Below are 16997 nucleotides of genomic sequence, written 5' to 3' on the forward strand. Positions count from 1 at the left end.
ACCGACCTGGCCTGCACCATCATAGACCTGGCCTGTACTCCATTAGCTTCACAGGTCTCGTGCAGTTTTAAAAGAAACACATTGTTATGGCAAACATGCATTTTCATTTTGCAGCACCCTACGCGATAAACCACACATACTGGACACTGAAAACATAATATCTTATTAAAACCAACATAGACAGAACATACACAAACAAACACACACACACACACACACACACACACACACACACACACACAGGGTCCCATGCAGGCAGAACACACACACGTACACAGAGACAGACAGGGTCCCACACAGACAGAATCCACACAAAACACACACACACACACACACACACACAGACAAACAGGGTCCCACACAGACAGAACACACACAAGAATCAGACAGGGTCCCACAGACAGAACACATACACACACACACACACACACACACACACACACACACACACACACACACACACACACACACACACACACAGACAAACAGGGTCCCACAGACAGAACACATACACACACACACAGAGACAAACAGGGTCCCACGCAGGCAGAACACACACACACACACACACACAGACAGACAGACAGCAAACACACACACACACACACACACAGACAGACAGACAGGGTCCCACGCAGACAGGAGAACATGCACACAGACAGACAGGCAGCCTCACCGATGTAGTCGAATCTGCCTGGAGCCAGCCTCTCGGGTAAGTGTGATGCGAACAGAAAGCAGGTGAGGAAAGCAAAGATGAGGTGATAGCAGTGACTGGAGACAGCTTCATTGTGAGTGCAGCCTTCCCCTGAACACAGCAGCAACTAGAGAGGGGGAGAGAGAGGGGAGGGAGGAGGAGAGAGGCAGAGAGAGGGGAGACTGCTTACAACAGTTGACACAGACTATCGATGTAATCAGCAGAACAGTCAAGTCATATCATTAGAAAGGGTTGGTTATGTAGTTTAAAACCAGTCGCGGCTGGTGGCCAGAAAAAAAGGTAGAGGGCTTGTGGGTCCCATCATGCCCCCAGCAAGAGTAAAATCTTATTGTATTCTGACTGTCAACGCTTTTCATATCGTTATTCCTTCCAGGAGCCACATCACTGAGAACGTGGACAGGCTCCTAGAACGAACAGGAGACAACCCGGTAGTAGTCGTCCACATCAGTACAAACAACATTGGAAGAGACAGACCAAAATCCCTGCAAAACAAATTCAGAGAGCTAGGAAGGAAATTAAAAAAGACAAGGCCAAAACCGTGGTGTATTCTGGGCTACCGTCGGCACCTTGCAAAGGAGAATACGGACAGCTGGAAATAATCTAACTGCATGGCTGAAAACGTGGTGCACACAGGAAGGCTTCAACAAAGTACACATAAAAAGTACTTCAAACTGCAAGCACAAGTCAAAAAGGAAGTTAGAAAGGCCAAGAGAGATAGAAATGAACACTGACAAGGGGGCTAAAACCAATTCCAAAAAAGTTTTTCCAATATTATAACAGCAAAAGAACATTCAAGGAGGCGGTAAAATGTCTAAGAGATACAAATGGCAACACCATAGATAGAGAAAAAAAAATAGCAAATATATTAAATGATTACTTTTCACAAGTTTTTACAAAGGAGGATACAGACAGCATGCCCCACATGTCGACCTGTTCCTATCCAGTTTTAAATAACTTTAGCATAACTGAGGCAGAAGTGTTAAAGGGACTAGGAGCTCTTAAAATAAACAAATCCCCTGGGCCGGATGAGATCCTCCCAATAGTACTCAAAGAAATGAAAGAAGTGATTTACAAACCGCTAACCAAGATCATGGAAGTCTCTTGACACAGGGGTTGTGCCGTACAGACAACGCAACAGTGGTGCTTCTGCAGAGGGTGGAAAAACACCGGGCAGAGGACCTCCTCTCTAGGAGAGTCCCAGCGCCTCAGACGGGTTTGGGAGAGCAGAGTGGTATCTCTTGCCTCCCAGGAATCAACCCACTGTCCCATCTGGCACTCCATAATAGGAGACGGGGACCCGCTGGCTGTAGATGCCTTCTTGCTGTGTTTGGCAAAAACCACCAGCGAGAAACAATGTCATTCATAGGCGGCCAAAGACAAGAAATTGGAGGCAGTCCAGGCAATGTCTTGCCTGAGTTGTGTGTGGAGAAAATCAGGCACCGGGCCAGTGTGATCCTAGTAGACCCTTGTTGGCCCAGGAGACTAGTCTAAACCCTGACGCAGCTCCTGAGCGGCCAGCCATGGAGACTGCCCAAGCATCATGACCCGCTCAGTCAGGCGTGGCGGTCCTTATGGCATTCCGACCCATAGAGTCGGAGGCACGGGGCCATTGAACGGCTGCCTCCATTTGAGCCCACGCACTCAGCTGAGCTCAAATGTTATCACTCAAGCGACTGTTTGCTTGCTATCGTCTTCGCAAAGCGGGCGAGCGAGATGCAGGGTTTCTCCTTGGCGAGATCCTGTTTCATTTTTACAGGGGCCAGGACAATGGGTTACGCTCTGTATCAATCCTGCCTTTTGCCAAACATTATCTTGGCATTCCGTGTCAACCAGTCTGTGGAACTGGAGGCTTCTTCCACCTCCCGGACGACTTGTTATCTGCTCTGGGACTGTCCTGTTGTCAAGCGCTGTCTATAAAGAAGCTGACCGAATGGAAAGAAGACACAGTCAGGACTGCCTATGAGCTGGCCAACTTGCCCCCTGCAGAAAAGCTCACTGCCCATTCCACCAGGGGCATGGCAGCTTTAATCCAGGATGCATCTGTCAGTGACACCTGCAATGCAGAGGTGTGGGCTACTCCCCATACCTTTACTAGGTTCTACAGACTTAGGTCATGGATCCACAAAACCCTGGCTTTGGAACTAGAATATTAAGGAAGGCTTCCAGGTCAACCCTTACAACATAGACATGGAGGTGAATTTCTCCATCTATTTCTTAGCCCTAGCTACTTGTAGCTGAGGTTCTGCATGGCAATGCATAAGGCAGCCTCTCGGCTTAGCCTCGTAGCATCCCAGTCGTTCTACAATATTGCCCTTGTGTCAGCTTTGGTACTGGTTACACTTCGTACTTGATAGGAACGTTAGGCTATGACCGTAACCCTGGTTCCTTGAAATGGAAATGTAACCGTTACCCTTCAAGGTCCCGCTGCAGCATGCTTGAAGGGAAAATGATGCTAACATCTGAGCGCGCGGTCTTCTTATGCCCTCGGGGGCGGGCATGACTGCGTCACAGGCGCTGGTGTGCAGCTTTGGTATCATTTATTCAGGTTCAGAGTCTTCACGAGGTGAACACTCATATGATAATGGTTACACTTCTATTTCAGGGAACCAGGATTACGATAATAACGTTTTCTTCGTTACGGAAGACTTCGATATCATCGAGACACTTCTCCATTGCACAGAACAGTTCTTCTAGCTGTTGTCTGACTCAGCATTTCCACCCTAGGACTTGTTTTAAAAGGTGATTATACAAAGCAAGTCTTCAATCTAGTGACAGGGACCCGTTTCAGGGCTGTGTTTCTGGTTCACGTTTCTAATAAATAAACAAACATACCCGGTAAAAAAGAGGAATGTTGTCGAAAACAAAGGGGTAAACGAACGCCGCTGTCCTTAGAATCTTACTCCAGCGTGGAAACTCCAGTTCAGGAAATCTGAAGAGGAAAGACAAGACATTTCCCAACACTTACAAGGCAGCGCTTGCCAGGAGAAAGAGGATTCCTCATCTGAGGATCGAGGTGTATCCAGATCACACTCCCTCCTGCTACAGTGTCATCTGTTCCCACAACACGGAACTCATTTCAATCAGCAGCATTGTTGCAGGAGGGAGCATGAACTGGATACACCACGATGGGCAGAAGAAAAAAAAAAAATCTTTCTCCTGGCAAACATTTCTAAATAAAAGTCATAATCTAGTTTATTTACCTATGTGAATTCAATTCAAATGATCAGGAATATGCCGAAGCGACAGAGACCTGGGTAAAGCAATGAGAGTCTTGTTCTGGAACACTTTGTGTTAGTAAGTGTAAACCCAGCACTGCGGAGTGTTTAATAGCTGTGGACGATCAAGCTCTGGCTGTGTCCTCACCTTGAGTAGCAGGACAGTGCTGTGCACACAAGGGTGTTCAACACGGCTACAGGAACGAAGCAGTGATGAAACACGCTGTTGATCCAGCAATCTGGCATCACATAGGCACCATAGGTGATCGCACAGCCTGGGAACACAAACGCAAAACATTCACCAGCGACAGGAGGCCATTCCACCCAACACTGCTCCTCACTGAGCTTCCTCCCGCTGTCCAGTCTATCTCCACTCCATTTCCAACTGTGCGTCCTCTGGTCCTGCTTTCAGTATTATACTAAACCCTTTCCGAGGACCAGGAGTCTTTCAGTGGGATGCTCCCCCAGGACCAGGTGTTTTTAGGCTACAGTTTCATATAGAAATTCACTAAAAATTATTTTCTTCAGTAGCATCTTGGAAATTGTGTCTTTTTTTTGCCCCAGAACACTCTGGGGAACATTATAAAGTACTTCAGAAACCATACACTCAAACACAATTTTGTAAATTTTGTTTTTTATATTAAAGTATTTTTAATTGCGTGTTCTGCTTTTTCTGTATAAAAACCATGTTATTCTCTGACCAAAGGGACCTTACAATATTTCCTGAGTTTTGTTGAAAAATATCAATGTTTGGGCAAACTACAAGCCTGGGTGATTGCAGTGACATAATAAAGATTTATTCTCAAGGTCTTGATAAGCAATAATGGACACAACTCGCTTTTCTCAAAATAAACACTTATGAATAAAATAACAGTCACTCATACCATTACTATCACCAATAAGGAAAAAAAAAAAAAATGTACCCAATACATTTAGTTCATGAAATAGCATCTGCTTATATCCACTCGTTTCTTGATATTTATAAATGTTGTGTGGTGTGGTTACAACAGAAAAGCCAGACCACTTTTTATATATGTTTTTATTAGTTTTCAAAATCGCTCTTCCTGCAGTGATTTAGACTAGAGGACAGCGCACTGCAGCTGCGATTTTCAACGCGATTCAAGCTGTAAAAAGTTGTCAGGTTGTTAACAATAGAAAAAGATAAATGACCGGTCCGTTCGGAACCCTGCTGCTTACTCTAAAAGTATTTTTTTCGGGTTCCCTTTGTGGTTGCTTCCCTGCGTTGTGCGGTTGCTGACAGCAAAGAGTCTGACAAAAATGTAACCTGATTACAGCAACACTGTACAGGAGTAATATGATCAAAAGATCTGGGTCTAGTGGCAGCACAGGGAATAAGTCCAGATGACACAAGACCATCTAGATTGGACTAAGGCAGCACACAGATGGTACAAAGCTGACTGTAGGGTAGTCTGTGTGGAGAGAGAAGGCCGCTCACCCAGGCTGTAGAGGCTGAGCGCTCCGTAGTCGAAGAAGTAGCAGACGTGCCGCGCCTCCGCTGACATGGAGCTGAAGGTGTGAGCGCAGCTCGAGGTGAACGGGTACAGGCAGATGAGCAGCATGTACACCAGCAGGGGCCAGGAGTAGCACTCACTCCAGAAATCCAGCGTGGAGCACAAGACACAGAACTGCCACAGGAAATACCTGCAACGCAAACACACAGCCAACCTCACACACAATACCTGCCGACACACACACAGAGCACACTCACAGCAGGGCCCATAGTGAAGCACAGTGTAAACAAGCAGAGTGGAAGTATGGTAAAGCTTAAGGCAGTTTTGTACAGACCTAAGAGATGTGGTAAAGCTTACTGAAAAACATAGCAGGGTCCTGCTTTCAGATGAAGAATGAAACCCACCCCCACCCCCATCCCACACAATCAGGCTGCTTTCCCTAATGACTGGTCTGTTAGCTTCAACACCCTTTAGAGATTATTGATCATGCTAGCCTCAACAACCCCCCTAGTGCCCTGTCTGGATCCTCACCTAACCTGGAGGGAACACAGAGGATGACATGCAAAGAAATGCCTGTCACAGAGCCACACTGTGATGCACTGTTTGGCCACCAGGGGGCGGTTCAGTTCAGTCAGAATTTAAATAGAAAATGAAAATAATGCAAAACAACTACGACTAACACTGCACATAACATACCAGATGTGTATACAGTAAATAATTTCGTTCTAAGCTGCTGACCAATCCCGTACCAGGTTGGAAGGAAGTGGGTCCAGATATTGACCGTCTCATTGGTCATCTGGAAGCTGCTGAGGATGCAGTCCAGGGCAGAGCTACGGGGGTGGCGATATCCTGAAATAATCCCATCCTCCTGGAAAACCTGGGGAGGGAAAAAAACTGAGGTCAGGGGAATATTATCTAAATATATATGCAAATTAACAGAGTACCGAATGATGCATTAAAATCAATTTCTTGTCTCTTATTAGCTTCACTAGCATTATTACTGGTGCTTCAATTAAAGGAGCGCTAACCTTGCTTTAAAATCTATTTCTTGCTACTTATTAGCTATATGAAGTTCTTGTCTTTTAATAAATATGAAACAACTTAAAAGAAGTTTCAGGGAATTTCCAGTCTCTGCACAGCCCTCTGAAACACTCACTTGCGATGCTTAGTGAATTTCCAGAGTCTCTGCACGTCCCTCTGTAATACTCACTCGTGGTACTTGGTGAATGTGGAACACTTGGGGCAGTTTAACACTCAGCATGTTGTCTCTCCCAGGGAAGAACAAAAGAGAAAGGAGAGGAGAGGGGTGGCTTCAGGACTCACCGTCTCCCCCCCTCCATTGCAGAGCGCCCCCGCTCACCCTGCGAGGCGACGCAGACCTGCAAGAGAAAAGGGGCACAAACGATCCATTATCTCCGAGGCGCGCTTTCTTTTTGTTTTATAAATTTAGGGTGTCCAATTCTTTCACCCCCAACTTTCTCCAAGGTTTTAAATTATTCTCCCTCACTGCAGAAAAACGGAAGGCCAGTGTGCGTCCTCCGATCCCCAAGCCAGTCGCCACTTTACAGGACAAAGGCCAGCCCTGCAGGTGTTTGAACTCACCTGGCCAGCAGGGGCCGCTGTAGCGCAGAGGAGAAATAGATCCTCAGTTCCTGCCATAGATATAAGTGCAGGCAGCCAGAGTGTCTTTATACAAGTCAGCCTAGCACCAGCTAGTGCACAGCAGTGTCTTGCCAGAAAAAATCTAAAGTTGCAGATGAACTCGCTTCTAGAAGACACGTCTATGGCCGGCAACTAGAACTGAAGAGCAGCTCTGAACTCAGGTAAAAGCACCTGAACACAAGCTAATCAAAATATATAAAACACATTGCAATGAGAACCACTCAGAGTGATAACAAACATCACACACAGAGGTACCAGAGTAAGAAGTATCTGGTAAATCTACAGCATCGATAACAACGGCACGCAAGAGAACACACAAAATATTAACACGTACAGCGTACTTGTTTCTCAGTCTTGGCTACTCTAATCAGTAGCCTGTGTTTTAGTCTTTCTGGTTTGGGTGTGTAGTTTGCACCCTCTTTGCTATGGCAGCAAAAACACATTCCACTCCGAGCAGGTGTCGTGCCCGCCCCTGATCTCTGACAAACATTCAGTAACGCGTCTGAACGACCCACGGCTTCGCTGGCATTTATTGCACAAATGTGGGGGGGCTAAGTGGCACAGAGGGGGGTCACAATCTGGAGGCTAGCTGGCACAGGCAGGGGGATAACTCTCCTAACACTCTCGTCTCTCACCAAGAGTCAAAGAGTTCAATTTTGAAATACTAAAATATACAGGTCAGGTATTATGAAGCCCTTCCAGAAGCAATGTAATGCTGGAATGGTTAGTAAGCCTGGCTTCATTAAAATAAAGGAAACATGCAAAGTTAACTGGGTTGATGTATACAGAGCTAACACATTACTTCTAATGCAACTTAACCTGCAAGTCTCACATTTTCTATTGGAAAAACGCACACATTATGGTGAAGGCGATGGTCATTTATTTGAAGCTGTTAGTTGAATATCTATCAAACGCTCCCTGTAAAAACTTCACAGCTACACTTCAGCTGTGCCAGCTCGTAGTGCCAGCATGCTTTTGTTCTCCTCTTCGCTGGCACAGCTGACAATACACACACACACACACACACACACACACACACACTCCTTCTTCGTTCTACCCCACCCTTCCCTGGAATAATCCTCTCCTTGTCTGAGCCATGCAGTGAAAGCGCCCATTGAGCAGATCATGTGACCCATCACGAGAGGAGTCATCTCAGTGCAGCGCTGGAGGGAGGGAGGGAGGGAGGCTTACTGTAGTATCGAATCTGACGAGCTATTGTCAGAATCCAGCTATTGTTAAACCGGAATAGCTCTCCTCTTTAAACACAGGGCGATTCACAATTCACATTGTCAGAGCACTGTGAAAACTGGAGGGTGTGTGGAGGATGACTTGCAAAGGGAAAATGTCCATGACAGAGACTCTGTGATGGGCCGCTTGGCCACCTTGTTCAGTAACGCAGAATAAGAACTGAAAGCCATGCAAAATAATGTTGCGAAAATTATGAAATCACACTGTATTTGGATTTGAATGATCATGCCATCCCACATGTGCTACCCTACGATCTGTTTTCAGGAATGTAGAACGAGTGGGTGCTTTTACCATGCACGTTTACACTTCCTCGCTAAATATCTCAATCCCCAAATTATATCAATTTACTACGATGCAGAGCGGGATAATTCTTCATCTGACCCCCAAATATGTTTCTGGTTAGACACTTCAACGTGGTTTCATTCTGGGCAGTCAATGAAGCAGCGACAGACTTCCTGGGAGGCTAGCCACGCAAACTGAGAACTTTCTTTTAACAGGTGTCACAGCAGGATCGCGTGTGTCGGAGGCGTTCCTTCAGCGAGAGGCGCAGCATGGAAGAGTTTCTCATGCTCCAGTTTGATTGACTACCAATGCTACGAAAAAAAAAAAATACCATGAATCTACATATTATATACAATTTACTGGAATGGGCTGTGTGCAGCCGGGATGGAAATAAAACCCCTATTGCATAGCAGCATCACCATTGCCAGGTTTTACTAGGAGCTTGATTAGCCACAGTAAAGGGTGCCAGGGAAATTAGCTTAATGACCAGATCCTGGCCAATTACTACCACGATTGGAATTCCTCTCTTCGTGATCCAGATATCTAATTTCTCATTTTCTTTGAGGTCAGGACCTCAGTTTCAGTTGCCTGACACAGACATATGTAATAGATTAGTGTGTCTTTACATTAGCACCAGCACCATCTAGTGCACAGCTAGGGTACTGACAGAAAAACAAAACTTGATCCAGTGGCGGATCTCTTAGATGGGGCAGTTACTTGCTTCTGTAAAGACACAGCTGGTGTAGCCCGTGTTACACGTGTCTCTGGCAGACAACTGGAACTGAAGAGCATCTCCTATCCCAAATTAATACACAGTATTTCAGTAATTGCAATAAGCAGCACTGGGGATTAATGCAGACATCAAACAAAAAAAGCCAAGACTATGAAAATGGGATTTGAAGATAAGCAAATGCAATTCCTACAATAACGACAGACTTGCATCACAAACTACAGCAGCTGCCAGTGCAAAAATCATTTCTGTAGGGGTCAAGGTGGACACACCACCTGCCATATGCAGCACATGGCTAACTCAAACCGAAATGATGCATCTCTTGCATTGATAAACTTGATCAGGAATATTCTATTGGCTGTCTTATGGCTGGTGACATCAAAGCCACCAAGTATGGTGAAAGGTTTCTAAATATTCAGTTTCATTTTAAAACATGATATTCGGTACTATTTTAGGGTTTAAAGGAAGCTTCCGTTTCAATGCCTTATTCTCAGGTTATCTGGGTCACGTTATTGGCTGGGAGTGTGTCGATCAATAGAGGAAGAAGCTGCGACAGGAAAGAAGTCATTGAAGGGGCGGGGGACAATCTCAACTTCCAGGTGACTCAGGAAGTGCAACACTGAGTGAAAGCAGGGCTTGCAAACAGAGATTGCTTTAAACAAGTGTAGATATCAAGTTTAAAAATAAGACTTTCTTTCAAAACTACACATTTGAGGCCTATCAGCGAATGGAGGGGCGGGACAGGATGGATGAAACTATGTTGTAAGCTGCAACGACTTTAAAGTAAAAGGCAAAGGATTGGAATGGTTATACTGTCCATTCACCATGGGTTTTAAAAAAATATATACATGCTTTACCATACCTCTCTGGTCTAATCTCTATATAACTGTGGCGTTTTGCACTATACAGTTGAGAAATGAGTTGCAAACGTCAGGGGTTTGTGCTGCCTTGTCTGCGAGAGTCCAGTTTTGACTGAAACTGATTTGCAGCACAACGTACCGTATATTAATATTTTTTTTTCTCCAGTATTAATGTAAACAACGGACAACTTTAACCAAGTTACAGTATTCTATGGACAATATATTACAGAGATGAAGGCAGTGCTAACAAAAACACAACTACATGTGAACAGACCAGCCCACGGCACATCTTTCTGGATGCTGTCTGAAGTTTATTTTCAAAACGCTCGTCGTGTCATCCAAAAACAGTTTGTTCAAGTTCGGCAAACTTCAATAAGACGCATTACTTCACACACAAACACACACACATGAAAAAAACACCAAATAAAGTTAAAAGAAAGCGCTTTTATGTTATTTGGAAAAAAAAAAGAGAAAGAAAAAACGCCGTAGGCAGATGGGAATGACGCGACGGTTTTAGTTTAGCATTTCTATTAGAAACAGACGAAAAAACACATTGGACTTACAAAACACGATCCAACGCACAGTAGGAATTCAACAATACTTAAAAAAAAAAAAAAAAAAAAAAAGTATATAAGTATATATATATATATAAAGATCGAAGCAAAAGATAATTTCAAACCTGAGAGTTTCTTTTCCAGACGTGGGGAGCGTGTTTATTCATACCGGAGCCCCTCTGGTGGGTGCTTTGCCCACAGTTTGCTGCGCCATCGCCACCGCGCCTGCTGCGCTCTCAGAGTGTGTTCTGGCTTCGCATTTCTTGGCAAGAGCAGAGGCAGGGTACTTCCAAATCCTGCCTCCTGGTCTTGAGAAGTTCTCCCATTGGTCACAAACTAAAAAGAGGCCCTTGTTTAATAAGAATCAGGAGACAGGTTTTAGATAAGGGAGGGGAAAAAAGAAAGGGGACTGAAAGGGGATGCACGGCGTCAAAACCGATCCAGAATTGTCGAGCCCCCTCCATCGACATTGCCGCACCCCTGCTTGTGTCACGCTAGGACAGGCGCAGCCAGCGATCGTGCAATCAGACTCGGCCAACTGGAGCAGTGGGCTGATGTCAAGCTGAATTAGACGAGGTTCGGGTAACTCAAAGTCAAAAACCTTCGCTTGAACGTTACTGCAAAGCATATGCACTTTTAAAAAGTGTCAGTGCATCGCCCGAAAGAACAGTACAGAGGTGGCTGTGTTTAATTTCACTCGCCCGTTTCGCAGTAACATTGATAAACGTTTGCAATTAGGACAAACTCTTGAATATTTTTTTGCTGCCCGTGTATGCTGTGCGATTTGAAATGCAGCAATTACTTGACTGTATTTGTAAACTATATTTCACTTTTATATTACTGTTACAAAAAAAAAAAAAAAAAAAAACATCATTCTACTGGCATATTGTATTTAAATGTAAAGGTTAACGCCAATAAAATAATTCCTGAAATGTTTTGCAGAAATCTGTTACTGTTTCACTTGCTAGGTCGGTTCCCCTTGGCACTGTTTGCAGTGGGAAAGGAATATCTGCTAGAAACTGTTCAGATGATTCGAGGGCATTCACCAAGCACTCCCACCTTTCACTTCCAGAGCTCGGCACCTCTCCAACATCAATCCAACCCGAACCTTAAGCAATCCCAGGCCAAAACCTAACCCTAACCCAGTTTGTGGTCATGAGGCGAATAACCAGTAGGGGTCGCTGTAGTGCAATGAGGAGAAATGGTCCCTGTGGCTTTGCCTTTACCAGGAGAGACCCTCGGGGACCCCTGCGCTCCCCTGACTGTGTGACTCCCCCCTGCACACCACGCAGCCATGCCTTTACCAGGAGAGACCCGCTGGGACCCCTGCGCTCCCCTGACTGTGTGACACCCCCCTGCACACCACGCAGCCATGCCTTTACCAGGGGAGACCCGCTGGGACCCCTGCTCTCCCCTGACTTTGTGACACCCCCCCTGCACACCACGCAGCCATGCCTTTACCAGGGGAGACCCGCTGGGACCCCTGCGCTCCCCTGACTTTGTGACACCCACCTGCACACCACGCAGCCATGCCTTTACCAGGAGAGGCTCGCTGGGACCCCTGCTCTCCCCTGACTTTGTGACACCCCCCTGCACACCACGCAGCCATGCCTTTACCAGGAGAGACCCGCTGGGACCCCTGCTCTCCCCTGACTTTGTGACACCCCCCTGCACACCACGCAGCCATGCCTTTACCAGGGGTGACCCTCGGGGACCCCTGCGCTCCCCTGACTTTGTGACACCCCCCTGCACACCTCACGGTCGCACCTTTACCAGGGGAGACTCCCGGTGACACCTATTTGCAACCTTTTCAAACTTTACGTTTGTAGAAACTGTGATTTTCTTATTAGAAATTAATGTTCATTTGAAAAGTTACAGGCTCAAGAACAGCAGGAGCCAGTTTGAGAGGCTTGCCTTTCCCATTTTGCAGCGTCGTTACACTCAGTTTTGTATCTGTCTGATTCTAGTATGACGTTCCTTTTCGAGTCACTTCTGTCCAGGCAAATAAGTCTCCTAGTTGCCGTAGAAACCAGTGCCCTCAGTATCTCCACCACGGATCTTGTGAGCAGAGAGCAGGCCTGCCAGCTTAAATCAACATGGGACTATCCTATAATCCAACCCACAGAAGCTCCCCCCAAACTGGGCCTCAGAGCTCACCAGCAGCGGAACAATGGAAGTGGCAGCAGGTCTCAGGAAAGTGCAAACAGAAAGCCTTTTTATGTTGCTTTGTTTAACTAAATCCAAAATTTGAAGCTACAAATAGAGGCGTATTCCAGGAACTGTAGCTCCTGGTTAAGAAGCTACTGGATTAGATCTGGTTGTCATAAACAGTCCAGGTCTAACCCTACTTTAACCTGATTTAGGCAGAGTACCTACAGTACCACATTCAGTTACTCAAAGATTGGGTTTTGTTAGTTCAGTGCTAGCTGCCTGCCATAAACGCATGTAACACAAACTAGATGTGTTACTTATGTCTGTCTATGGCTGGCAACAAGATCATATCCAACAGATCCATGCCATGCACATCCATTCACTCACTCTGTGACCCTGACAAAGTCACTTCACCTCCTTGTGCTCCATCCCGAGGGTGAGATGTTAAATCAGTGTCCTATTGTAAGTGACTCTGCATATAATGCAGTTCACAGCCTACCTTGTGATGGTGGTCCACTATAAAAAGTGCTATATAAAAAATAGATATATATATATAGGTCTCCAATGTGTGGCTTTGAAAGAAAGCAAGTATTTCCATTTTAAAACATACCTGGTACTACACTTTGATAAAAGAAATCTGTTAGCAGACCTTGCTTTCTGATCGCCTCCACCCCTTTAGGTCCTGTAAGTAACCAACTAGCTGCTTCCCCTACTGACCGACATGCAGCCAGTAACACAATGCCAAAGAACCGGCAGAGGGGACCTAGGAAGTGAAGCAGTAACAGACAGGGAAACAGAATGCTGTTACCTCGTGCGAGGTGTCCCAACCCTGGTCCTGGGGACCCCCTGTGGCTGCTGGTTTTCCTTCCCACTGAGCTTTCAATTAATTGAACCCTTGCTGGAACTATTCATTAGCTTCATTAGAACTTTTTTAATTGTTTTCAGCTTTTAAACAATTGGAGATTTCGGTGAACAATACAAATTTATAAGTAACTTGAAACTGTCGACTTTTAGGAGCTGAGAAGAATTTTAAAAAGGTCTAACTCAGCACATTATCAGTCTCATTAACTGATAGCTCGGTTGGAATGAAAACCAGCAGACTCAGGGGTTCCCCCAGGACCACGATTGGGAAACCCTGCTCTGATGTAATAATGGAAATGAAAGAACAACACTCATTTTTGAGCCCATATTGAGAAAGGAAGTGCACACGTGTGTCTGTATAATTATTTTCACGAAATCAGCAGCTAACTGAAACTGCAGCAGGAAGAGCTGGCTTTAGAACTGAATGCATTTCAGAATCATTGTGTAACACATGAAATCAGTGACGCACAAATAACGTTCTGGTGCAACATCTCGGAGATGTTTCTGACAATCCAAGGCTGGAGATATTGAGAGAAAAAGAAAACAGGTCAAATATTTCTATTCCAAAAAGAGACCAAGACTACACCTGGCATTGTTGCAGCTACATTGTTTGTAGTCCTTATCTACCCACTTGCCTGATCAAATGAATGATTAACTCTTTGCTTAGAAAGACTAAGGTCAGTAATAAACAGAGCCTTGAATACAGCACGTTTTATTTGCCAAAGACAAAATATAATAAAAATACATATACAAAAAAAAAAAATATATGTTTCACCATCAACCCAAGAAGCATCTCAAAGCAATCATTAAAATACAATGAAAGTAAAAAGAAACTAAAACATTGAATTGTTGGTATTCAATGGGACAGCTGTATCTACATGGAACAAAAAAATCATTTAAAATACATTGAGTGTACAATGATGATGACAAGTACGTATGCATTACTATTTATAAATTGAAAGTGCCCCAGGTGCAACAGCAAAACAATTTCCTCACCCTCATACATTGATGGTACTTGGTTTCCAATTGTTTCCATTTTTCACATCCTTAAAACTCTTCCCCCCTGCTCAGCAAGTTTTACAGCAAAGTCTACTGAAATAAAAACCCATCAGACTCCTCGTATCTCGTTAGCAGCAGCAGTTAACTCAGCCAGGATGTGATGAAAAAAAATTAACAAGAATTGAAAATTGCTATGAATGATACACAGAGAGAGAATTGTTTAACTGTGTACACCCTTCTTGTTCTTCCTTTAAGACCAGTTCCAGACAGACACGAATACAGATTAAGGCTCCAATTGTAACACTGCAGCCACACAGGTTAGTTGTCCTATATGCCACATTTCCATCAGTCAAACCTGGTCCTAAAGCTCCATTTCATTCTGGTCCAGTCTGAAAGTTGACAATAATCCCTTCATACTATATAATCATGCAGCGACTGCAGCTCTGTAGCACAGTATCTAAGTGCATTTCTCTTACTATTTGATGGTGTTTGCAGTCGTTCTGCGCAGTTCCAATATCGAGTTCTCATTTTCTCTGTATCTGCCTTTACCTGGAGAGTGAAACGGTGACAGCCTTCCTGGGAGTAAAGCATGGGAACCTCCTTTAACCCAGTGCGCTCAGCTTCAAGACGAATATACAGGATTGCAAGAACTGTCTTTGAAAACTGCACATAGGGCATGGTAGGGCATGACGGGCGAGGTTTACAGAATTATATTTTTTAGCTACAAACATTTTAACGCCAGCTTGCCTTGCGTGCAAAACTACAGCTGTAGACAAGCACAGGGCTATTTTATAACCAATCAACAAAGTCAATACCAATACCTTATTAACAGTACTTTGTGCGCTAAAGACCCTCCAGTCAAATCTGACTCCATGAAAACAGGTCTGAAAAGTGAATGGCAATCAGGTGGTATAGGTCAGTGTTGACTGCGCATTATTGAGGGTGGGCAAGTTGGCAGGCTGAGGGTGAACGCTTTCTTCAGTCCTACGAGACTCAAGGCAGAGATTAGACGCTGGTTACTCCGGCCAGATTCATCAGAGGGCAGCTCAGAGTGTTGGTAGCCCATCATCTTGTCAGAGGAAATCTGTGTGTGTCCCCCAGAGATTTCAGATGCAGTCTCCATAGTTAGTAAAAGCACAAGTATAACTTTTTTTGCAATCATTCTGCAGTGATTCTTATGCAATAACTTAAATACCCGTACACTTCTTTTTGTTTTATTACACACACAATCAAACAAATATATATATATTAATTCTTAAAGAGACTTGACATCAACAGACATGCAGAGGAATTAACAGCACTCCTCTTAACGTCGCGTCACTTTGTTCACAGCATTTGTTATCAATGAAACTGCTCAATGTCTCTTGCACTCTTTTTTTTCCATGCCGCACATCCCGTTGAAGTTGCTTCTGGGAGTTTGAGTCCTTCTGGGAAAAACAATTCAGACGCACGTGTTTTTAAACCTGTATTTCAACCGCACTAGCTCCCTCCTGTGACTGACATGCTTTCACTGTCGACCGCGTTCCTTCATTACGCCCTTACGAAGTTCAACTGTAAAACTGAAGTGTCTGCAACGACCGTTAGATAAATATTCTTCACCAACACAAAATCCAATTCACCTTTACCATGATGTGAGAGTTTCTCAGATTTTCCAATATATGAGACCTATGAAAATGCCTTTATTTGGCTCTCTCTCTCAGGTAAGATATACCGGAATTACAACCTTAGCACCATGTTCTTTAGTATCATCACCTTGAAACACCCTGGCCAGAATGTAATGGGAGTCAATAAGGACTTCTGAAATATCAATGTGGGATAAACAACGAGAAATTGTTTGTTACCTATTCAACACTGAGTCGTTTATGGCACTTGAAACATCTCTTCCCAATCGACACTTCTTCCATAACAAGATTCAACTGATTTTTAATTTGGGAATTGGATTTGGCTCCTCTGTTACACTTAGTAAAAACAGTTCAAATGATTGACCCTCACATTGCAGAGTGCTGTTGCGAGTCTCATATTCCACTTTACGTCACAGAAATGTTTCAGCACACAGAACAAGGGTTACAACTTTCTTACTTATAATGTATTGCAAACGTATATTGAAAATCAATGTATTAATGAACACAACTGCTAGTACTGTATTTGCTTCGATTCTTTGCTAGCATCACAAGCTAAGAGCCTGGTTAGAACTGAAGGGATTACACAGTGGCCTTTCACACTTAAAATGCACACATCACTGCAAGAG

General features: G+C 44.5%; 1 protein-coding gene across 1 annotated transcript; it reads right to left on the bottom strand.

The window, feature by feature from the left end:
* Positions 1–616: 616 nt before the first annotated feature.
* Positions 617–11103, bottom strand: paqr6 (progestin and adipoQ receptor family member VI; the record flags this gene model as incomplete). The annotated part of the gene is made up of 7 exons (XM_041243145.1): positions 10864–11103; positions 6613–6781; positions 6152–6279; positions 5387–5592; positions 4079–4205; positions 3548–3644; positions 617–821 (listed from the first exon to the last, which is right to left on the bottom strand). Coding segments are annotated over exons 2-7 (814 nt in total), but the record flags the coding sequence as incomplete, so codon positions are not given.
* Between the last annotated feature and the right edge of the window lie 5894 nt (positions 11104–16997).

Source organism: Polyodon spathula, unplaced genomic scaffold, assembly GCF_017654505.1.
Source record: "Polyodon spathula isolate WHYD16114869_AA unplaced genomic scaffold, ASM1765450v1 scaffolds_1589, whole genome shotgun sequence".
Lineage (NCBI taxonomy): Eukaryota > Metazoa > Chordata > Actinopteri > Acipenseriformes > Polyodontidae > Polyodon > Polyodon spathula.